General features: G+C 45.5%; 1 protein-coding gene across 1 annotated transcript in view; it reads right to left on the bottom strand.

The window, feature by feature from the left end:
- Positions 1-25,479, bottom strand: part of BICC1 (BicC family RNA binding protein 1) — a 279,880-nt gene that overhangs the window by 39,056 nt on the left and 215,345 nt on the right. The window contains exons 4-10 of the mRNA XM_043980401.1: positions 19,773-19,852; positions 15,708-15,866; positions 13,749-13,802; positions 12,101-12,295; positions 11,468-11,719; positions 5,788-5,919; positions 2,760-2,946 (exon numbers count right to left, since the gene is read on the bottom strand). Of these exons, the coding sequence (XP_043836336.1) occupies positions 2,760-2,946; positions 5,788-5,919; positions 11,468-11,719; positions 12,101-12,295; positions 13,749-13,802; positions 15,708-15,866; positions 19,773-19,852 (1,059 nt within the window). The remainder of the gene's footprint in view (positions 1-2,759; positions 2,947-5,787; positions 5,920-11,467; positions 11,720-12,100; positions 12,296-13,748; positions 13,803-15,707; positions 15,867-19,772; positions 19,853-25,479) is intronic.

Here is a 25,479-nt window from a genome sequence, read left to right as displayed (position 1 = left end):
CACACAGTAGGTATTTAACAAATGAATGTAAAACTGAACTGAAAAAGGAACCTGCCCTGCCTCAGAATCCCAGACTCTCTGGACTAAGAAGGACTTCAGAGGCCACGCAGCTCACCCCATGCCTAGAAAAGAACATCCCCCTATAGGATCTTAGAACAGGTCACACAGCCTGGAGACCTCAAGGGAGGGGGGACTCCCCCGTCTCTCTGGGTTAGAAAAGCATTCATCCTTGTGAAGATTTTCCCCCCAATATCAAACCTAAATTTGCCCCTCTGCAGTTTCCACCCCAGCTATTAGACAATTTGCTCTCCCTTCTCATAGGTGGGGCACAGATTCCCAAATCTGTTGCCTTTTCTTGTACAATTTATCCAAGTCAAATTCTCAGTCTTGGTGTCCACAAAGCCCCTTTCCAGGGTTTTCATGGGGCGGGGGTTGTGCTTTAATCAGGTTCTAATGGCCTGACACATGAATCTCTCATCAGTCTTCTTGATTTGAGTTGACATTGCAGTAGCATCCTTAATCCTCCGCCAACAGAGGAATAGGACCTAATAGTCAAGAGCTGCTCTCTGCCTATCAGATGTCATCCAGAAGGTAATGGGTGTTGTCAGAAATGCCCAGAGTCACTCCTTTCTCTTGCTAAGTGCTCAATAAGCTAAAGGTCTCAGGATGGGCCTTCCCCAGCAACCTTCTCCAGGCCCAGGCCGAGGGGGTGGCGGCGGCTGGTGGGGCCAGATTCCCTCAAGGGCTCACCACCACCAACTGAACAAAGCGCCAACTGCCACTCAAGGCTCTTCACCAACTAACCTGCCTGTCCAGCTTTCTATTACAGCTCAGTGGAATGAATGTTGGGTTGGGAGTAACTGGACTTGAGTTCAAATCTCACTCCCTGTAAGACCTGGGGTAAGCCTGTCTTTAGCTCTGTACAATAAGGATGCTGAACCAGATGGCCTGTAAGGGCACTGCTAGTTCAGCTCCAGGATCTAAGGCCTTTTCCTTCTATACACTCTTTCATCAAGTCAAAGGGGATGAAGTCTGTGCCCTGCAAGCGCACCCAGCCTCCCGGGCTTGATGCTCACTATTGCCTAGGTTTGCCTCCATGGCTCCACTTGTCAAATTCCCCTGTAGTTTTTACAGCCAGATCCAGACGCTGCCTCCTCCATGTCGGTGATGATCTTCCCTCTCTGACTTCCCAGAGCCCTTTGGTTTGGGACTCCCTGATACAATGAACACAACATGTGACATATCACAGTTATCGTGGCCTCTCATCTCTTCCTATTAGACTGCAAGCTGCCTGAGGGAAGTCTCTGCACTTTGTACCTACCTCTCCATGCCCAATAATAGGCTCTGCCCTAAATAGGTGCTTAAAAAGTGTTTTGTTGTTACTGATTCCATACAACAGACTGATTAAATTAAATGTGCATGTACCAGACCGTGTGAGGACAAAGATTAAATACCTCCTACCCTCAGGAAGCCTCTCTTTTAATGGGGGCAGGGGAAAACATAACACACAACATGTGCACAGACAAGCAAAGGAAAAGCATATACAAAAGCATCTCCAGAGGAGAAAGCACTAACAAGGAGGGAGATCAGTCAAGACTCCTGGAGACAGAAGTGTCTGAGCTGGACTGAGAAGGAAGGTAAAGGGACACAGTGAAAGACGGGGATAGAGAGGCAGAGAAATAGAGAAAAGGGGAGAGACAGAGACAGAGAGGGAAAGAGAGAGACAGAGAGAGGGGGTAGGGAGAAAGAACAAGACAAAGGAAGAGGCAAGGATGGAGAGAGACAAAGACAGAGACAGAGAAAATGAGAGACAGAGAGAAAGGGAAAGAGAGAGAAAGGGAGAAGGGGAAAGAGAGAAAGGAAAATGAAGAGACAGGCAGAGAGAAACAGAGACAGATGTAAGGGCAGAGAGGAGGAGAGAAAGGGAGAAAGGCATGGGAGAAAGAGGGGAAGCAGAAGAGACAGAAAAGCAGAAAGAGACAAGAAAAAGAGACAAAGAGAAAGGAAAAGAGAGACAGAAAGGGAGAAAAGCAGACAGAGATAGAGGTGAGAAGGAGTACACGCCAAGCCCAGGGGAGCCCACACAAAGGCATGGTGGTGGGAAGGAACGCTGAGTATGGAAAACTGTAAGGATGCCAGTTTAATGAAAATGGCTAGTTCCTGAAGGAAAAGAATCTGAACCAAGTCAGGAGAAGCCTGTGGGCACCACTGCAGGGGCTTTCAAGGGCAGACTGAGTATGCTGAATTTTCTCCTAAGAAGCAGGAGCTGTGAGAGATTTTCTGAGAGCAACGATACCGTGAGATCTGTGTTTGGGGGATATCGATTTGCCAAGGGAGGATGCTTAAGCATTAGACAAGATGAAAAAGAAAAAAGACGCCCTTGTTCTACAGTTAAGAAAATCTGGGCATGTCTCTGCTTAAGACATGTCAGCATACACCAACAACCAGCTCTTATCAAACACCTCATATCCCCATCTCCAAGCAGATGAAAATCTTGCAAAATCAGAAGCAAGCAGACATGTTAGAATAGGCGGTTAGTCTTGCTGCCTTATATCGAAAGGACACACGGGAACAGTCACTGAAAACAAAGTCCTCAGCTTGGGATGATGGAGGCCAATCCCACAGGACTGGAGGTGACAGACACACACGCACAGATGTTAACGAGAAGCAGAAGGCGAGGGGCCACGTCTCCCTCGGAAGGAGGGCTGAAGAACAGCCCGTGGGTTATTGACAGACAGCCGCAATAATGTATTTTATACCTAGTCCAGTGAGTCCCAGGCCTGCAGAAGCTAAGATATCCAAGCCCGGACACGACAGGCCAGCAGGGCACGAGACTGGAGACGGGCTGGTTGTTATAGCAACGCCGCTACTTTCAAGTCCGAGGAGACATTTCCTGGCTTCATACATATTTAAGGCATTTCGCTCAACGCTTTTCACAATCACAGACTATGAAAACACAGAATGGGGGGGGAAAATGTGAGATGCAAGTAGAATGCAAGGGATTGGGGGTGGGGGCAACAAGGAATGTGTTCATTCCAAATTCCAGTCAGGGAAATGTGAGCATTACCTGAAACATCAGCTTAGACACCAACAAAAAACTGAGAATTTGAACACAAAGCATTTCCTTTCTCCATTTCTCATAAAACAAAGCACTGAGCATATCTAAGAGGGGGAGACTTGGATCAACAGAAAGAGAAGATAATTTTGAGCCGGGGGACCCAGATGCGAGTCCCCCCACATTGCCCCTGACGGCCAATGTGTGTCTGGGCAAAGCACTTCCACTTCCTGGGCCTTGGTCTCCTTGGCTATAAGATGAGAGAATTGGCCTAAAATGGCCTCCCCACTCCAGATCTATGATCTGATGAACTCTCTGGATTCCAGTTTCTATTCTAGTGTGGAGAAAATAACAATGGCCTTCCCCAGGACCGTCAGCGGACCTGGGTTCAAAGCCCAGCTCTGCCACTTTCTACACGTGACCTTGAGTAAGTCACTTCTCTCTGTGCTTCAGTGTCCTCGGCTCTAAAATGAAGGTGTTGGAATAGGAGGCTAGTAAGGGCCCTTTCATGTCTAAATGCCTAGTTCAATAGGCCATCTCTGACTCAGGATACAACAGATCCATGAGGTCTCCTTGAATCAGCGCAGACAGAGATAGAAAGGGCCTCCATGGGCATCCAGGGCAATGCCTCATTTTACAGAAGAGAAAACTGAGGCCCAGATAGGGGAAGTCTCTCATTAGACAGTACACTCCTTGAGGGCAGGCACTGTCTTTTGATGCTTTCTGTATCTTTATCACAGTGCCTGGCACACAGTAGGCTCTTAATAAATGTTTACTGAATTTAACTGAAGTGAAGGCACTTACCAAGGATCACGGAAATAATAGTAAAGAACAGAGCTACGGCTCCGACCCAGGTTTTCTGACTCTGATTCTATTCTCCCTCCTCTACTCCTTGCACTATGAACTACTTCTCTGGAACTCAGAGTAGAATTATCTTGCACTTTAGGGAATAGCTGCACACTACACAGCAATTTTCCATACAAGGAATCCTATTTTCCTATTTGTTTCTTTTCTAAAAACAGAAAAATATTCATTCCTGTGGTATAAAACATCTAGCAATATTTTAAAACTTGGGGTGGTAAAGAGAATAAGATGGTGGCCAGCATCACAACATGACCCAACAACAAACAGTTAAATTCAGTGGCAACATCCATCTGTACTGGCAAGCCCCGGTCTTCTGTTAACCCTTTCCTGACTTCTGCTCACTTCTCCACTCAAGGGACCTGGTCGTTCAGCAGCTCTTCATTCAAACACTGCTGAGTTTGTTGGAAAGAGGGGGAGGCGAAAAAAAAGGTTGAGTCATTCATTACACCTGGATTTGAATTACCCATTGGGATGAGCACAGGTAAGCCCCTCACTCAATCTGAGCCTCAATTTCCTCATCTGGGAAATGGGAATAATGACGGGAATTCCCACCTCATGGGGTAGTGGTAGTGAAAGTACTCTATAAATTGTGAAGTTCTTAAAAGATGTGAGGAGGTGCTCTCATGAAACTTTTGGCTGGGCAAATACAATGAAGTACATTAACTGATCTACCTGTCTTAGAGGGACCTTCAAACCTGACCTATGTGTGACACTCATCCTTCTACAAAGTGCTTTGTGAATCTTAAAGGACTACTTCCATATGACTGCTTGGGTATAATCCCCACCAATGCACTGTGGGATGTACAAAGAGGGTTCCAATTCCACCTCGGATGCTTACTCCCTATGTGGCCTTGGGCAAGGTCACCTCACACCTTTCAGCTGCGGGTTCCACATCTGTAGAATGAAGGGGCTGGACCAGAGGAACTTCTAGCTCTAGGAGGATGATCTCAATACATTTTTACACTTCACAGAATCAGTAGGAGTCTTTGGCTTACAAACAGGATCATTTTAATAACCAAGGCCCTGTGGAATCTCAGGGGCTTTATCTGTACCTAAAGAATGATCCCTACTTGACAGGCAGACATCCAGCCTTTGCAGGAAGATGACCAGTGAGGGGGAATCCTCTGCCTTTACAAGTAGCAGCCCACTCTGCTTCTGAGTAGCTCTGATGGTTAAGACTTTTTTCTTACACTGATTACAAACCTTACGCTATGGCTTCTGCCCACAGCTCCTAGCTCTACCCTTTGGGGACAAGAAGAAAAAGTCTAATTCCTTTCCCATGTGAAAGACAGTAAACTATTTAAAGACAACTCTCGTGCCCTGCCCCATCCCCCATTCTCCCTCACACCTCTAGTTACTTCAATTGATTCTAAAATGGCATGGTCTTCGGTGCCTTCATTATCCTGGTCACCCTTCTCTGCATATACTCCAGTTGGTCAATGTCACTCCCAAAACAGGGCCACCAGAACTGAGCACAAGTTCAGTGAATAGAGTGTTCTGGGAGTTAAAATTAACACCAGGAGATTGCTACTCACTTCTCTTTCCTTCCCACCTATAATACATCAAACACCCTTAAACCAGAAGATTGAATACAATATGTTTCACAGTATGTCTCAATGAGTTATTGGTGGTGATTCATATTTTAAATAAAAAAAGCCCAATGAGAGGAATGGAAAGACTTAAGGGAATCCAAGAAATGACTTGAAACAACCAACACTTCTACGGGGAATAGATGGACAACCAAAGACAAGGAGGAGCTCTTACACGATCCCATTCCAAGTGAAATGTACATGTGAATAACAAACAGCTCATTGGGCAAGTCTGGGCAATGCAGATCTGGGTTCTCCTTTTGTGGATCCAGAACCCACCTTGCTTGGCTGTTTTGGCTTGGGCTTGATGCTGATGAAGACGTCTAATTGTTCCATCAATTGAGCGATAAACTGAGGTTCCACATCGATCTCTTCCTTCATATCAAACATCAACACAAGAGGAAGACAGCCCTAGAGGGTGTGAGAGGAATGATGGAGTGAACTCTCTTCAAAAGGCAAGATGTTCTATGACCACATAAAGCCCAACATATGACAAATTCGGTAAAGTGTGAGTGAATAAAGCCTTGACATTACACTGTGTAGTTTATTTTGCTGGAGAAGAAGCTACTTTGGGGAATGTGAAAATAAGACGCTTAAAAAGTCTCAAACTCTGGCCTTCTACTTACCTCCCTTCATGATATAGAGACTTAGGGATGGATGGATGGATGGATGGATGGATGGATGGATGGATGGATGGATGGATGGATGGATGGATGGATGGATGGATGGATGGATGGATGGATGGATGGATGGATGGATGGATGGGTGGGTGGATGGATGGGTGGATGGGTGGATGGGTGGATGGGTGGGTGGATGAGTGGATGGATGGGTGGATGGGTGGATGGGTGGATGGGTGGGTGGATGAGTGGGTGGGTGAGTGGGTGGGTGGGTGGGTAGATGGATAGATGGATGAATAAGAATTAAGAAGGCATTGCTACGTGCCAAACACTTCATTACACAAATTCAAGGCTGAGGCTCAAAAGGTGAAATGATTTCCCCAATGTCCACACAGAGCTGAGACTTGAACCCAGGCCCTGACTCCAAATCCAGTATACCACATTGCCTTAAACTTCTGCATTTCCAGAGTGTCAGCTGGGCCACGTTGATGCCAATCTGACCCCCAAACACCACCTTCTGTGCTTCCTAAAACAGGACTTTTACTGCGCTGTGGCTCCCTTGCTGAAGACCCAACACAACAACCTCAATTAGAGCAAATCAGGACATCTCATTCTGACATTCCAGGTTTTTCCTAATCTCAGGAGCACAATTAGAAAGAGCGATAGATTTGGGATCCAAAGACTAGGTCTCAAATTTGGGGAAATCGGTTACTTCATCCGTAAAATAGGAAGAATGATATCTGTGCTGACAATGTGCAGAGAGGCAGACGTCATCGTCTCTTACATCCTGGCTGTGTGACCCTGGGCAAGTCACTAACCCTCTCAGAGCTCTAGGAAGTTCCTGGTCTGCATTAGCCGAAGGCATGTCTTCAGCAAGTCCAGGCTCTGTTCTTCAATTACAAAGGAAACATGGCTCTTCTAAGAATTCTACTCTTCCCGATCTGTTTGTGGGCTATTTTCCTAGATTGGTTCCCGTATCAGGGCCCTCGCACACTCTGTTCTAGCCAAACTAGCCTAAGATTCCCTGAATCTGACATTCTTTTCCAGCCTATGCACCTTTGCCCAGGTTGTGTTCTAAGCTACTTCCTTCCTGCCCCCACCATCGAGCTGTCAGTGCTCTTGCTCACTCTCTGTAACTGCTTATCTGGGTACACAGTGTCTCCCCCCCCCACCTTGGAAGCTTCTTAATTAAAGGCAGAGACTTTCATTTTTCCTTTGTATTTCCAGAGCCTATCACAGAGGATTATAGATACTTGCTGTAGAAGTGGTTTGGTGTAGGAGACAGACAACCATCCCAAACTTAGGAAGACATGGTTTGAAGGCTGCCTCCCTCCCAAGGCAAGTCCCTGAACCTTTCAGGATCCTCAGGATACTTTCTAAGACCTTAAGGTTCAGCAAGGCACAGACCCCCATTGGTAGCAGCTGTTCCTCATTAGGGGCTCCCTACACTGCTAAGATCACAGTTCTAATCAAAGAAAGAGGGGAAAGACATATTTACAAAAATATTTTAAGCATCTCTGTGGTGGTAAAGAACTAGAAATTGAGAGAATATCCATCAGTTGGGGGATGAATAGTTGAACGAGCAATGGATAGGAATGTGATGGCATACTACTGTGCTGTAAGAAACAATGGAGAAAGGGGAGTTTCAGCGAAACCTGGGAGGACTCTTATGAACTGATACCAAATGAAGTAAGCAGAACCAGAACAAATTCTACAATAACCAACAACTCTGAAAGACAGAGGAACTCTGATCGATATGATGACCAACCAGAACTCCAGAAGATTCATGATAAAGCATGCCCTCCAGCGCCAGACAGGAGTAACTTACTCGAGGTGCAAGCTGAAATACACTTGGGGGGGACAGGGCCAATGCAAGAATTTGTTTTGTTTGGCTATATGTTTGTAAGGGATTTTGCTTTTCTTATTTTCTCAATGGGTGAGGGGAAGAAATAGAAGGGATATGGGAAGAAGAGAACAGACATTAAAATAAAATACATTTCAATTTTATTTTAAAAACAGCTCCAGCTTAAAAAGATTATTTTTTAAAATGCTTCTTCAATTGCATTATGTGTGGGAGGTGGAGTAGTGAGTCCCTGAGTCCCTTAAGAAATATTTAATTCTATTGAGGAGCATTTTGGTGGGAGTTCCATTTTATTGTGTATTTAATTCTGACTCTCTGAGAATTGGTGCTTCAAATCTTCCCCATGCTTGACATCAATGAGGAGAAAGTTTAATGCCCTAGAGTGTGGGTCCCATGCACATAGGCCATTCTGGGCAGAACAATGCTGCTGATTCCCAGGTTCTCATAGTGGTGGGGGGTTTTTTGTTTCTTTGTTTTCCCCCCAAAATATCAATTATTTCACATTTTATTATTTAGGTTGCCTTCATTCCTGAGTAGTTGTCAATGGGCCAGGTGGGTAAAACATCCCCAGCTTGATTAATAAAGTCAGCAATAAACCTGGGACAGGAGGCCTGGTTCCTAGCACCTTGGAGAGCGCTCTATTCACCACCAGCACTTTTGTCAAGGACGGGCTGGTTGAAGCATGGCAACAATGCTTAATTAGGAGACTTCTACAACAATCCAACTGAGGGATGAAGAAAGCGAAGGAAAGGAGTCAAGGATGAGTCCAGCTTTAAAAGCCTCAATGCCCTTCACAATAACAGTGAAAGTCCAAAGGGAGGTGGGCTTATGGGAGGAAATCAAGAATTCTGGTTTGGACATGTTGAGCTGAAAATTCCCCAGACGACACAGAATAAAAAATGTCCAACAGGCAGTTAGTGATGCTGTCCAGGAGTTTGTGGAGAAATGAATGATCTGCAGAGAGATGATTGCCAAACCCACGAGAGATGACATGAAGGGAGACACTGAAGAAAAAGGAGAGACGAGGGCCCCGCCTTGTGAAATGCTCGTGGATGGGGTTCAGACATGATCTAGCAAAAGATATTCACAAGGAACAATTGACAGGCAGGAGAGGAAGCAGGGGAGGGCAAGGGAAAATTATGCAAAAGTATGTGGGAAAAGTGGGTGGTCAACAGCAGACGGCAGTTTACAGAAAAACATGACCCACAACCGGGATTTAAAAGAGTCAATTAAGCAAACTGTGATAATGACATTTCTTTCACAGATGAGAACAATTTTTCTTTTGGTAAGACTGCTCTGGTTTTTCCTCAGTAATGCTGGTTTAAATGGTGGGTAAATATGGTGAAGTGATGAAGCCTAAAGGAGTCCTGCCAGCTAGTCAGTCATGCATTCAATCCCATCTGCATTTATTAAGCGCCTCTTGTAACTCAACATCTGCTAAGCTTGGATTCTCAAAGGCAATGGTGCTCTTCATTTGAATTTCTATCAGGGAGAGTCAATGCATTTATAATTGCTCAGAATAACATTTTCAAAAGTTTAATGAATTCAAAAGTAACTTGTAGAGAAGTCAAAAGGAGAGGAAAGAAGATGTGAATAATAATCATCAGTAATCCTTGGGTATTAAGAGGCCAGTCACACTGGTGCTGCCTTACAAAGGTGGACCTAGAAAAACTCTTAGCATAGGAAATTAAACCTGGGAGATACAGGAAAGCAGACTTCACTTTGAGAAGGTAAAGTTGGTCATAAGAAGTCATTCATGACGAATCAAATCCCTTCCAATTCTTCATGATCACAACCCATACTGCTTAGAAAACTAGCTGTCAGCTGCCTGGGAGTGGGAGCCAACATGGCCAAGGCTGCTTTTCTCAGAGATTTGAAAAAGTGGGCTTAGGAGGCAATAACAGCAAAGGTCACATCTCAAGCTTATTGAATCAAATATCACTAAAGGTCAGAGCAGGATGCACACTTGGAATGGAAAGGGGAGTCATACAGAAGGATGCTCTTCATCAGAGCCTATGTGGGCCTGGTATCTGGGCCTTCAATTTGGGGATTAGATTCCTGTCTAGAACAACACATTTGAAAATCAACACAGGCAATGTGGGTGGAAAGCATGACAGATTGGGAGAAAGCTTGCTGAATTCTAATGCAACCAGTGGATTTTTCTTTTTATCACTGACACCCAAATACTCTTTTCTGAACATATTTTTCAGTGAAGATTTATAAAACTTTCTACCTACCAAATCTCCCAAGTGGAAATAAAACTTTATCCAATACTTGTTTGGAAGCATAACATTTTCTTTTTTGCTCTCGAAATACAACTTCATCAGACCAGGGAACTCTATTGAGGTGAGGAAACTCCCTCTCTTGTAACTTATACTCTAAGAGAGTCCAAGAAGCTAAGTGACTTTCCCTGGGTCCCATAAAAAGGATGTACTCAAGGTGAGACTTGAACTCAGGTCACCCTGACTTCCAGGGTGGTTCGCCAATGGGCCTGAAATATACACTTATCTATCAAATATCTGCCAGTCTAATAATACACATTATTTATCAAGGTGTGTGTGTTTTCCTGTGTGTCTGAGGAAAAAATAGAAGGACTGAATTCAAGCACAAATAGATGATTTTTAAAAACTTTGCTCAGATTTTCACACATACACACACAAACATATATGTATCTATGTATGTATCTATGTATGTATGTATCTTTTTTTGCAGGGCAATGAGTGTTAAATGACTTGCCCAGAGTCACACAGCTAGTGTCAAGTATCTGAGGCCAGATTTGAACTCAGGTCCTCCTGAATTCAGGGCCGGTGCTTTATCCACTGCGCCGCCCAGCTGCCCCCTCGAATGTATGTTTCAAACAATCTTGGAGCCAGAAGCCTATTCATAAACATCTAAACCAGAAGTCTTAAAGTCCAACCTTTTCATGGGTTACAGTTGACTCGTAATATATAGTATTTTATTTTTCCCCAGTTACATGTTAAAACAATTTAAAAACGTTTTTTAAAGTTTTGAGTTCTAAATTCTATCCCTTCCTTCCTCCCTCCATCCCCTCCCTCCTCCCCGAGAGGGTAAGCAATCAAATATAGGTTTCCATGTTAGTCAGTATTATTGACTCTTCCTTGCCAGGACCAGACAACCAAAAGGACAGAGGCAACAGCCTTAGGACTGGAGGGTACCTCTGAAGTCATCTATTCAATTCATCTATTAACAAGCATTCATGAAGTGCCTACTGTGTGCTAGGTACTAGGGCAGGGAGCTATGACTTCCCTAATGTCACACAGGCAGAGTCAGGATTTGAAAGCAAGCCCTCTGGCTCCTAATCTCATGCCCTTTCCCCTGCATCACTGTGTTTGTTCAAAAGTTTTTTGGAGAAAAATCCACCACATTAAGACAACATATTGGCTTATAACATAGACTAGCTCTGTCCCCAGACCCTGATGAACTTGAAGGGTTTCTGCTTCCCCTTTCCCCATCTACTCACCATGAGATATTGTCTTGCAAGACAAACTGACTCAATGGTGCCCTGGAGGTAGACAGTGGATTTCTTCTGTGGGTTATTGGGGTCAGGAAAGTGGATCTGAGCACCAGTTCTCTGCATGATCTGCTTGACGTGGCTTCCATTCCGACCCATCATAAAGAGATGGTGCTGAGTGGCGATGTCTAGCTGGGTACTCACAGGAATGGCAGATGCCAGGCTCCCTGCAAGATGCTCCAACAGCATGGCGGTCCCCTCCTAGGAGGAAACACAAGTGGGAAAACAGCCTTACAGCCAACCCACCTGAAGGGCCAGGCGGGAGTCTAGCACACTCTGGGCATTTCTGAAAATGGAAACTCTTCTGACATTGACTGAAAACTTGTTTGTTAAAAAGCCTTGAATGCTGTCATTCTTTTGAGGCACACTTAGGACATGGGGGAACCCCTTCATGTTTTGTGTTATGAACTCCTCTGAAAGTCGGTGGAAGTCCACAGACCCCCTTCTTGGAATCATGACTTTAAATGTCTGAAGAAAATGCTAAATTTAGGTTAGAGGTCAGTAAAAATGAGTAAATCTTTTTCTTTATCCCCCACGCTCCTGGATCCCCTGAAAACCCTTACCCTACACTACATGGTTTACCTTCACTGCACTGGAGTTGTTTTGGGACCCTCGGACAATGACAGTGGCACCATACATGCGGGAACGCTGCTTAAATGATACTGAAATGTTGTACGTTTGCGATATATGCTGAAGGGTGGGCGAATTGGGGTCCGGAATGGGCTGAAGAATGCCGGCAATGGGCAGCTCAAACATCAGGACCAAGGGCAGCAGCTCCTGGAAAGAGATCAAAGTTATGGCTTTGGCCACTTGGGAGAAGGATCAAGCTGACAGGTGCTTTCCTGAAGAGGGCATTCTTAATATCTCTCTTATTTCTGTTGCAGAACAGCTTGGGTTGTGTAGTAGAGTCTCAACATAATACAATCGTCTCCAGGTCCTCAGTGCCATTAGAGGCAGATAAAAAGTGTAGGGGAGATGCTAAAAGTCTCCAATAATGAAATTATCTCCAATCTTTGTTGGAGACCATTTATTTTTCAAAAACACAAATAGAGATGCTTTGACTTAGGGTAAAACCATCAAGGTGGAAGAATGAGACAAAGGCAGCACAAAAGACAATCCAGATACAAGGAGAGATAGTCCCAGACGGTTTAACCCAATTGCCAGTGGTTGGAGAAAGGTGGGCCCTGACAGAACTACTTTGCAATAGGGCCCTCGTCTTGGGACTGGACAAGGGAGTTGGTTTGGCTCAGGCCAGGGCATGGGAAGAGCAATCTCTAGACCAGAGCAGTAATCTCCCTCAAATACAAATCTAACCGTGCAACTTCCCCCAACTACTCAAGAAACTTCAATGACTCCCTGTTACCTCCACGATTAACATCAAATCACCTGTGTAGCATTTGGAGGTCTTCAAAACCTACCCCCTCTACATCCAGGCTTCTTAACGTTTACTCCTATCCACAGTCTTTGATCCAGCTACACTGGCCTGAATTCTGTCAGCCACACAGAAGAGATCATTTCTAGACTCCGTGGTTTTGCACTGGCTGCGCCCACACCTAGAATACCCCCTCCTCAACTCCATGTTCCAGCTTCCAAGGTTCCCCAAGGATTCAGCTCAAAGCTCATTTCTACAGAGGGCCTCTGGTCTGATCCCCTCCTTTGACCAACTCCCTCTGAGAGGCCTTTTCATTTACATTGTATAGAGCTTTGATGTATGTAATCGTTTGCATATTATCTCTCCACTTAGTATGTGAGCTCATTTGGAGTAAGAATCACAGTCTTGCTTTTGTTTGTATCTCCAGAACAAAACTAGAACAGTGCCTCTACCTATCAATCAACAAGCATTTAAGTGCCTACTATGTGCCAAGCATTGTGTTAACTGCTGGAGATACAACCCCTCTGAACTGAAAGATGAAGAAACTAAGTGATAGACAAGGAAATAGGATGGCTGCCCCCATCCCCTCAGTAAAGGTAAAAGCTTGGGGCAAAGCTCTGGTCACCCTGTCCTAGTTATGGCTTTAGTTAACATATAAACCTGTGAAGACATCTGAAATAAACAGTAACAATTTAGAAGGTGAATACAAAGAGTGCACCAAAGCCAGTCTTCCCTATTCTTCCTTACTTACCTTAAATGGCAGCAAAAGATTTTGATGTAAAAATAAATTACAACATTTCCCTACTTCTTCTATTTCTCGTAATATTGTTACATTATTATAAGTACATAAATAATTACCCGAATTCTAACTCGGGCAGACTCGACGCCAGCTGGCTGTCCTGCAATAGACACCTGTGAAAATCAGAAAACAGACAGTTATGCTTCCTTTAAGCACAATAAAAGGCTCACGTTTCTCTTGGATGCTCAGTGATCCACATCTCCTTGGCACCCTGGACAACTCATAGGAGAAGCATGGACACCCATAACTGACCTTCATCACATCACAAGACTGCAGATCCTTGCGTAGCATTTTGTGCTAGAAATGACTTTAGCCTCTCTTGGAGTGCAAACCCTCAATGGCTACAATAGGCAAGTCGAGTCTAAAGCCCACTCTAATGGGCTGGAGTGAGCTGTCCAAAGATTCCCTCAGGACGATGATGACATGTTCACTTCCAGAGAACATTCATCTGGACTCAACTCAGATTTCACAGTAAATCCTACTAGCTACATGACACCTTCCCTCCCAATTCATAGCTAAGATCATACACTCCTTTGCCTTCCCACTCCAGTCAGCCCCCATGATTCTTGTGCAGATCAAAGGAGATTTTATATATGTGTGTATACATACATACATATGTACACATGAAAGTTTTAAAAGCCCTGATGACCAGCATTTATAAAGCGTAATGCTTTAAAGTTCATAAGGTATTGAGTCTCAGAACCACCCTGGGACGCAGGTGATATAAGGATCGCCATTCCTGTATTATAAGTGGGGAAACTGAGGCTCAGAGTTTAAATGACCTACAAACCTGTGGTCCTGTAGCTGGCTAAGTTTCAAAACCCAAATTTGAACCTACATCCAACTAACTTCACATCCAGTAAACCCTACCTATGTCTTACTACCTAAATGAAAAGTACCATTGTTCAGTTATGCTCCAAGAGGGGGGGCCTAGGGAGTCAGGAAGACCTTTATTTAAATCAAAACCTCTGACCTGTACTAGCTATTCAACCTGGGTCATGTCAAGGTATTTCTCTGAGGCTTAGTCTTCTCATCTGTACACTAGGGATAATAATATCTGTATTATCACTTCCTTCCCCGTGTCACATCCAGTGTTTGGGATACCCTACAACACTTTAGAATTTCTTTGAAGATAATGATGGGAAGATGAGGATGACAATAAAAAGTGGCTGCTGTGATATCGCTTGAAATTCACTATTGTTTTAACAGAGCGAGATAAAAATGTCCTAAGGGTGTGCTTCAAAGTAGCCAAGCATCTCTGATGTGTGTAAATCACCAAAGCAAGGCTCAAGCCAGCTTCAGAGGCCAGCTGCAGATTACAGACCTCTCTCATCCTTGGGAAAGAACAGAGCCTGAAGGACCCCTCAAGGCAATTTCCTCCAACCTTTTACAGAAATAGCTACAGGACCATCTACACCCAGAAGAAGGGACCAGGTGACATACACCTCCAGAATTTTTGAACTCCACTGAGAAAGAATCTGAACCGCCTCTATAAACTGCCTGACCTGACCACGAAACATTTCCTGAACATTTCTGTCTCTATGTCCCTTGACTATACTGTGCAATTCCACCTTCTCGTCCTTTCTTCCCTAGCGACAAGAAACAAAGAGCCATCATCCCCTCCCCAAATCCCCATCCACCATTCCTAAGACCATCGACTGCCATGTCCCTCCTGCCTTTGACATTTCCCATTTAACTTCTTTCCCATTTATCTCTCCTTGAATGTCAGGCCTTATGGGTTTTACATATTCTTGCCTCTTGCTCTTTCTCAGCTCAAAAGAGACCTATGTGATATCTTCCATTTTTTTTTTTTGGTGGGGCAATGAGGGTTAAGTGACTTGCCCAGGGTCACACAGCTAGTAAGGGTCAAGTGTCTGACTCCGGATTTGAACTCAGGTCCTCCTGAATCCAGGACCTATGTTTTATCCACTGCACCACATAGCTGCCCATCGACCTGTGTAATATCATCAAAACTGGCCGCCCTACCAAGAGTCTCAGGGAATGTTGGAAGAAATCACCTGATTACTTTTCTCTGCTTGGTTGTTCCTATTGGAATCTGGAAAGTGGATGTGACATCCTGTTTCCTCCATCACCTTTTTAATATTGTTCCCACCTTTGCCAATTACATGAGAATGTTCTGTGTGTGAAACATCCATCTTCAGGGTGACTCGGTTGCTCTGTTAGAAACAATGGTATTAATCAACTTGAATATATTTTTTAAAACCCACAAAATTATAACATCTTTGACACATTTTCCCCAATGGAAAGATAAGCAAGAAGGGCCAGAGTTTCAGTTCCTTGTTGGCTTTAGCATCTCCCTCTTAATAAAAGATACTAAGATACACATCTAACATCCAAAGAAGCCCTTTATAATCCCCATTGCTCATCTTGTTATATATTCACTAGGGGGGAGGAATAGGGGGAGGAGGGGGATGTTCATGCTGTGATCTCGCCTCCAGATAATTTCTTTGAGAAGCAGGATCTTAAATGAGGTCTGTGACAAACATGGAGAAATGACACATTTTCCCTTTAGCAGATGTAGTGAGTGATTCAGTCCAAATAACTCGGGCCAGATGAAAATCCTGAACGAGCTGCTTGGAAGATGTGCCTGACACTCTATAAGACTTTGTCAATGTTAGAAAACTGGAGCTAAAAATAGAGCCCCCAAGTAGGAAACGAGGAAGGGGTCTGCTAAGGAGCTTACAAGAGCTGCCTAAACACTTCCAGATGGATCTATGGCACACTGGAAAAATGTATATACTGCTGGACTCTTTGATGAGGTGAAAGGAAGTGGAGGAGGAGAGGAAGAATGAAGAAAGGAAGGACAGACCCAAGGAATGAAGGACAGAAGAAAGAAGGAAGGGATCCACTGATCAATCAGTGGGGATGTTTCAAGTACCTACAATGTGCCAAGCCCCATGCTAAGCTTTAAGGATACAAATACACGAAGGAAGCAGCCCCTGCCTTCAAGGAGTTTGCATTCCATCAGGGGAGACAACATGTATGTGTTATAAATACAAGTCAAGTTCTTCAGTTTTGCAGTAGTAGCTGCTGAGGGAGAAGAGCAGAGAAATCCTCTGGGTGAAGGTGATGCTTCAGCTGGGTTTTGTAGGAATACATGGGATTCTGGGAAGTGAGAGTGAGGAAGGGCTAAGCATAGCGCTGGCCTGGGCAAATGAAGGGGAAAAGGGAAGTAGGGAGAGGAGATGAGAGGAAAGGAAGGAAAGAAAGAAAAGAGAAGAGGGGGAAGAAGGAAGGAAGGGAAGGGAAGAGAAATGGGAGGGAAAAGGGAAGAAGAAAGAGAAGGGAGGAAACAAAGAAAGGGAAGAAATAAAAGGAAGAAAAGATAGGGAAGGAAAGAAGGAATGTAATGACAGAGGGAGGAAAGGGAGGCAAGCAAGACAGGGAAGGGAAAGAAGGGGGAAGAAGGTAGAAGGAGGGAAAGGGAGGAAAGGAAAGGGAGAAGAAAGGACAGAAAGGAGGAAAGGCAGGAGGCAGAAGACAAGAGGAGAAAGGGAAGAAGGGGGAAGGAAAGGCAAGAAAAGGAAGGGGGATGGCCTAGTAAAAAAGAGAGGTAGGAAAAGGCATGGAGGGAAGGGAGAAGTGGGAAAGAGGAGTAAAAGAAAGGAGGAAAGAAAGCCATGAATGGAAAAGAAGGCAGAGAGGAGGGAAAGAAAGAGGCAAACAGGGAGAGCTCACACACCACATGTGACACTACAAACACAAATAATAATGAAAGTCAAATGACTGATATCCATACCAAAATTAAAAATCAAAGACCCAAGAAGAGAAAATGATAGAGTCTCAGCTTAAGACACTATCCATCTATCCACTGGAGGTAATAAATGTCACAACATGTAAAACAATATGACTAGCTTATCTATCTTCGGTCACTTATAAAAGTATCAAAATATTTATTCTGGAATCAGGCAAGCTTTCACAGACTAAATAAAAAGCCCCAATACTGTGAAGCCTTAAGAAAAAGAACACATAGACTGCTTCATAAACTTCCTGACTTTGGGAGTTTAGAAGCTGATCCCATTCCAATAGTGACACAAATCACCTGGACCACTGGAACCACTTCTCAGCTGCTCAACCCTGGAGCTCTCTCCCCGTACTGTGAGTGCCCCTGTTCCCAACCCTTCTGGTCCCTTGTTCCTCCTAAACCTGCTCGCCTGCAGCCCAGCTCACTCCTGGAAGGCCAAGAGCCCTTTCCAGCTTCTCTTGGTCCCATCCCTAGTCTGGGTCCTAAGGCCAATCACCTTAATGAGCTCCTCACCACCCTAGAATCTCATCCTCTTGAATGTATTATTTATTATTGGTTGTCAGTGACTATCATTGATTTATTAGCAGTTTTCCACCATTCCAGCCTATCTGAGAATTCCCTGAATATCACTGAATCCACGCATCAGTAGACCATCCACACGTATCACTGGACCATCTCCATTCTCTGTCCTTCCATGCTAAGAGCTTCCGGAGAACAGGAAGTCCTCCCTCATTTTACTCGGTAGAACTTCACACTCTCTGACCTCGGTGGGTCCTGCTCACCAATCCCTTTACTCATCTCTCTCTTTTTGTCCCGCACCTGAAGTCTGCCTTCGAGGGTAGTCTGGGCCCAGTGAGAGGGCCATGGCCGCACAGCCAGGATGCGTCCAGGCAAGACCTGAACCCACATCCTCCTTGCTCTCACATCCACTTCTGTACCCAGCATCCCTATTTCTCTCTCAATGGTTCTCCTTGGCATTATTACCAGCAGCTGTTCCAAACCTTGCCCAATCCTTCTCAAGCCACCAGCCTCCTCTTGCCCCACCAGATTACCCTAACTCCCACTCCTGCACATGAGTCTTTAGAAGTCTTTCTTTCCATTATACTTCCACAGACTTCTATGTGCTGGCCTATTCTTTCTTTCTCACCTCCTCTTTTCCAGTGGAAGAAGCGTCTCTCCTTTCCTAAGGCTAAACCTTGCCACACAGTCCCACACACTTGGCCCCTATCGTAGCCCATCGACCACAAGGCACTACTCCTCTCTAGTCTTCTCCGGACTCCATCATGATGGCTCTTGGAAGGTCAAGTGGGAGAAGGGGATTAGTGGGACACAAGGCTGGAGAGGTGGTTTGTAACCAAACTTCAGGGGGCCTTAAATGGTAGGATAAGGAGACCAAGACAGAGTCACTAAAGGGGGACAAGCCGATCCCATCAGTGCATCAGGAGGAGGACTGGCAGCTGGGCATGGGATGGGTTAGACAAAGCAAAGACTGGAGTCATGGAGGCCAGGACTACAAATGAGGGGACAGAGGTGAGGGGTGCTAGGGAATCAGAACTGACACGATCTGGTAACTGACAAGACGTCCAACATGAGGGAAGGAAAGGGGGCAAAGGGGATAACCCTGACGTCTTGAGTCTGGGTTACAGAGAAGATGGTGACCTCATTAACCTAAAAGGGAAGTTCATTCAGTTTGGGATCGTTTAAGCTTGAGGTTAAGAGAATCAAATGGAACTGTCTAGAACACAGCCAGAGATGCCAAAACAGAACGCTGGAGGTACTGGTCTATTGCCAGTGTGACCCTGGGGAAGTCACTTCATGTCCCTGGGTCTCAGTTTCCTCTTCTGTAAAATGCCAGGGCTGGCCTCTGAGGTCCTCTCCAGCTCTAGAGCTGTCTTCTAATCAAAGACATCGTCACAGATGACACAGTAAGTAAATCTGCTTGATTTCTCCCTGGCAGGAAGCCACGCGAGAGGCAGTGCCCTGCTGAATACAGTACTGGGGTTGGTGTCATAAAGAATTGGGTTCAAATCCTGACACTGTATGATCAGGTCCTTCACCTCTCTAACCCTCAGCCTGCTCATGTATAAAATGGGAATAAGAATACCGTAAGTCCAGAGTTGGAAGACTCAGAGAAGGTTGTGTTCAGAAAAGGTTTTGCACCCTTGGCCAGTGTCCCTAGAGGAGTCACATCCTTTAAAACACACAGTCCCTTTTCTCTGACTTGTCTTCCTCACACAGGTTTCCCCCCAAAGGGAGACAGAGTCCACTACAAGAAGGCACCTTCTTCCCCTGGAATCACATCAACATGCTGACTTACTTTGGTGTCCAAGACAGACATTATCTTTTCCTTGGCTTCCTTAACATTTTCTTTCTTTCCAGAGACCTTAATATGAGGATCTACAAGAAAAAGAAAAAGAAAATGACACATGTGAAACCCTCCAACTCTTGGCTTCTGATTGTTTTCCCAAGTTTTATTGGTACCCTTTGTTTTTTACAAAACTTGTTTCCTCGTTCCCATGCCCCCCCACCCCGAATCCCTGCCTTGTACCAATGGAAAACAATCCAGGAAAATCAGCCAACACAGCAACCACCACAGCCGATCTCCTAAAAGAGGAATGTGTTTTGCTATGCGTTCCCCTCAACCAAGATGGCGCTAATCAGAGCTATGGCTGTTAACTGATCAGTAACAATCAAACACAGGCATTTAAAACTTAAGCAAACCCCCTCTAACAAGATTATGATGAGGTACATCCCTGCTGCACAAAACAGGAACTTGGCAGTCCCCTAATGACCCCCTTCTCTACCACTAATTTCATCCCATTCTGGGAAGTCACTGAATCATTTTACTTTCATTTGGTTTCCACGTAAAATAGTCACATGAAATAGACACATACCACGAGACTATCAAGTCAAGCTGGACATCAGCAGGGAGCAGCTTTCTTAGGTCAAAGGTTTGGGTGAGTCAATGGTCATCACACTGGCAATGGTGGAAGGCTGACATTCTGAACTGGGGTTGTTGGAAGCCCAGAAGCAGCTCCAACCCTCATTTTTAGGCTTCAAGAAGCAGCATCTTGGCTGTTGAGGAGACTTCTAATGCTCCCGCCCCAATCTTCTAGGGCAGAGGTTCTGAATGGTTTTTGTCCCCCTGTCACTCAGTGTCACTCTGTCCCCTCCTCATCCTGAAACTTCCCCCTGATCCTGGAGCCTCCTGACTGAACATCTGTCCACCAAGATGTCTTTACCCAGGAATGCCCATGCCCCGCTCAAGCCTTCTCACTCTGGAGCACCCCTCTGCCCATGCTGGTCCCCTTACACCACTGGTGGGTTCCTCCCAGAGCCTCCATTTTGGGAATGGGCCTTTGTTCCACTCCTGGCTCTGCTTCTGACTTTCCAGCTGCTGACAGCATGCCCCCTTCCCTGTTCCCCTTTTCTTCTCCCTCTTGTGTGTTGTTTTGTTGGCTTCCTCCATGAAAATACAAACTCTTTAAGTGCAAAGATTGTCTTTTTTTTTGTATTTGTACTCCAGTGCTTAGCACACAGGAAGTGCTGAAGAAATTCTTGTCACCTTGCCTTGGCTGCCTGGCAAAGTCTACCAAATCCTTCTCAGAAGCAACCTTTTAAATAATTGAAGGAAAGGTCGAATTTCAGGTAGAAATGAGTGAAAATAAAGATACAATTTTTCCCCTCCCTGGACATGGACACGGCATGGACACCCTGAAACCTAACCTGGATCTTAGCTCAGGACCCACTGCCCTAAGGGATGTTCTCTACAGTTTACAAGCGCATCATCCTTCAGTTCACCTGGTGTTGAGCCACTCTACTCTGGGCTGGATGTTGTCTGAGATGACAGACATTTAATCCAAGACTAGGCCTCAACTCAGTTGGGCCTATCCAACTCTGTGCCCCATTGGCAATGCTCCTGAAGACCCCAGGTCATCTCTGTGTCACATAGCAAATGGCCTTACATTGGAGGAGGACGTTAGTGAAGGGGGATTGGTTTGAGGTTTGAGTGTGTGTTTGGTATGTGCATATCTTGGAATTGGCATTATCTGGTTAACATCTGGGGGAGTATAGATACCCCTTTAACAGTAGGGATGTGGGGGGCAGCAAGGTGGCGCAGGGGATAAAGCACCGGCCCTGGATTCAGGAGAACCTGAGTTAAAACCAGACCTCAGACACTTGACCCTTACTAGCTGTGTGATCCTGGGCAAGTCCTTTAACCCTGTTTGCCTCAGTTTCCTCATCTGTAAAATGAGCCAGAGAAGGAAATGACAAACCACTCCAGGATCTTTGCCAAGAAAACCCCAAACAGGGTCACAGAGAGTCAGACACGACTGAAATGCCTGAACAACAACAAAATGAGAACCACAGCAGTCACTCAATAGATGCTTATGAAGCAGGCCCTATGTGCCTGGACAGGTGCTAGGATGAGGCACTGCCAAGACAAACCCAAAACAGAGCCCCTGTCCTCGTGGGCCTTACGTTTTCCTGCAATGGTGCCAGTGGTGATGAGTTCTATCTACTTCTCAGGGACGCTAAGAAAATCGATGAGATACAATATGGCCAAGCAATGGGAAAAGCAGAAAGTGCGAGGGGTTTCCCAAACCTCCACTGCTCTCTGCACCCAGACTGTTTCCTGCCTGATCCACACGAAGTGAAGACTCACGTCAGTCTCCACAGCACACATCAGCTCCAGCAAGAACTGTCTCAACGCTGACGGAACGTCCAGTTTGTTTGTCCTCTAAAGCCCAGCTGTGGGCGTCCACATTCCACTGTATTCCACTGGAGAGAGTCCCAAGCTGCCCTGGCTCAGGCCTTCCACTGTGGCTCACATTCCGGGCAGCCCTGATGGGAACCCACCGCCACAGTGCAGGAGAGCTGACAGACAGGTCCTCCGGCCCGGGTGCTCCCAGGTGATGCGAGGGCACATGGGCAGGGGGGCATCTACAGAACTGACTCACAGGCTTCCCATCCCTCGGTGCTTTCAAAGCACAGCTTAAACATCCCCCCTCCACGAAGCCTTTCCGAGCCTGCCCATCTCCGGTGCCCGCCCCCTTTTAAAAACCTGTTCTGTATTTGCGTGCATTTGTTCATGTTTGATGAAGACGGGGGGGGGGGGGGGGGGGGGGCTTTCATCACTGTATTTGTAGTCTGTATCTCTGTGCTTCGTGCTTAGGGCAGTGCTTGCTGGATGACTGGCTCGCTTAGAGCCAGAAGGGGCCTGTGGATCATTTAACACAAATTGTTCATTTCACAGATGCGAAAACTGAAGCCCTGGGGGTAAAACAAAACCATACCCAGGCAGCTAAGTGGCACAACAGATAGAGCATTAGCCTGGAGTCAGGAAGCCCTGAGTTCAAATCCAGTTTCAATCACTTAGCTGTGTGATGGGGGCAAAACACTTAACCCCAGCCTCAGTTTCCTCTACTGTAGAATGGAGATAATGATAAGGTTGTTGAGGGTCAACTGAGATATTTATAAAGAACTTAGCATGGGAGCCAGCACGCAGTCTTGTTCAGTCGTGTCCAACTGTTCTTAGAAAAGAGACTGTTTCTTTCTTCAGCTCATTTAACAGATGAGGAAACTGAGGCAAACGGACTTGCCCAAGGTCACACAGGTAGTAATTGTCTGAGACCAGATTTGAACTCAGGAAGCTGAGTCTTTCTGACCCCAGACCTGGTGCTCTAGCCACTGTGCCACCCAGCACTAACATTATTATTATTACTTTTATTATAATATCACTTTCCACCTCAGTTTCCTCATCTGTGAAATGGGCATAAAACCAGCACCTACCTCACAGAGTTGTAAGGACCAAACGAGACAATTAACAACAACTAGCATCTATATAGCACTTTCAAGCAGAGTGCTTATCAAAGAGGGGGCCACGTAGATATTCATTCCCTTCCCTTCCCCTTCCCAAAGCACTTTACCTGGATTTTAAGTGATCAGTAAGGCCTGATCTAGCTCTAAAAGCTTAGCCAACCCTGGCCTTCCACACAAATGTCAGCTATTAACAAACCCCAGGGAATACAGGAGATAAGAAGCACCCCCAGCAGTGGGACCCAAGTCTTCTGGCTTATCCCCCTGGGCTCTTAGGGCAGCTGGACGGCAGAGAGAATGAAGCAGTAGGCATGACTATGACCTCAGGTGAATTCTGCCATCCTAGCCAAGTCATTTAGCCTCTGTCTGCCTCGGTTTCCCCACCTCTCAATGGGATAATAACAGCACCAACTTTACAAGGTTGTGGGGGGAATCCAGTGACATGATATTCATGAAGCCCTCCACTGGAGAAATGTTACCTATTATTATTAATATTATTATTCCCACTGCATCACCCTGTCTCTACAGTAACACCAGCCATTCAGCAGCTGCTCGTCATCAAATTCTAACAACTTGCAAACCAAATTAAAATGTTCATGACACGGACCAGACTCCCACAGGATAAAAACTGGGGAGAAGACATCATCCGTTCTGCAAGGCTGGAGAAAACAAGAGACTCCTCCGAAAGACCATGGGATCCCAGAGCTAGAGATGAAAGGGATCTTGGAGCTCATTTCTCTCAACCCCATATTTTACAGAGGAGGGAACTTGGGCTCAGAGTAAAGCGATTTGCCCAAGGGTGCACGGCTCGTCACTGGCCAAGCTGGCTCAGATCACATCAAACCTCGATGAAAGACCACCAGACTTTCCACCTGGTAAAACAATGGATTGGGGCGGGGGGGGGGGTGGTCAGAGAGAGGATCTGGTTTCAAAATTTGTGTCCTTGAGCAAGTCGCTTTCCTCTGAGCTTCAGTCACCTCATCTGTAAAATTAAGGGGTTACACTAGGTGACCTAAAGGTCCTATGCCTTAGCTATGCATCCCAAATTCTAAATCTATTCATGTAAAATGTCAAATTCATCATCTTCCCTTTGAAAAAGAGAAAAGGCTGAAGTGCCTTCCCAGAGCACACAACAAAAAGTCCAGCGGGGAAACGGGGGCGAAATGGGTGACTTCTTTCAAAGGAGAATATCGCCACCTAGTGACCAAAATGATAAATGGTCACTAGGACTGAACCATGCCCAATATCAAACTCACTCTTCAAGCCCCAGATACCACAGCCACTGGCCTCCACTTTCTAGATCAGGGTCACCCAACACATTACCCTCATCCAATTGCCTGAGGGTTCACAAATATCATCAATTTCCATGATTAGAGATAACAAAAAGACACCCTTCCTTAGTTTGGCCCCAGCAGTTTAGAAAGAGGAAGGAAGAATTGTCTTTCCTCTTTCGTTGCCTGCTTCAAAGGTAAAGGGGGAGGGGGGAGGGATACTTTCCTAAATTACCCGGACTGACCTTACGCCCTGAAACAAGGATCTCTGCTTTCACTATGAGCATAAGCCATCCGAAACTCAAGCTTGTCCATCCCATCCCAACCAAAGAGCTGCATTGTACCACATAATGTTGGAAAAATCTGATGAGTAAAAGCAAACAGATCCCAGCTTCCTAAGAGTTCTAATAAGCATAAAAGAAAGGGAAAGGTGACCCTCTGAACTCTGCTGGAGGGGAGTAAAACAAGCAGGCAGAGACTTCATCTCAGAAGTATGGAATACAAGGCACACACACATGGAAAGAAGGGATGTGCTGGGCCCTTATGCAACCAAACCAGAAACATTTTATGTAATCTCGTGTGTCAACAATTCCTTTTGTTTCCCTTATCTTGGACCAACATTGCATTGTTTGGACAAATCAATCATCACTTTATGAATTTTTATTGTGTGGTGATAGAGGAACATACAGAGCATGAGAGGCAGATTGGCAAAGTGAGAGCAAGCTCCAGAGTCAGGTAGACCTGGGGTCAAGACTGGCCATTCACATGACCATGTCTTGTCCACCAGGAAACTCTCAAGGATTCCAAGTCTGTAGAGCAGGTGCTGATCCTTGGTAAACAGACTGGGATACACCACTGCACCACTGAATAGCGGGTCTCTCTCGTGTAAAGATTGTCCTGTAGTGAGCCACCTAGAGGAAAAAAATACCAACC

Source organism: Dromiciops gliroides, chromosome 2 (genome assembly GCF_019393635.1).
Source record: "Dromiciops gliroides isolate mDroGli1 chromosome 2, mDroGli1.pri, whole genome shotgun sequence".
NCBI lineage: Eukaryota > Metazoa > Chordata > Mammalia > Microbiotheria > Microbiotheriidae > Dromiciops > Dromiciops gliroides.
The sequence above is the reverse complement of the archived record's forward strand: the minus strand, read 5'-3'. Positions and strand labels throughout refer to the sequence as shown.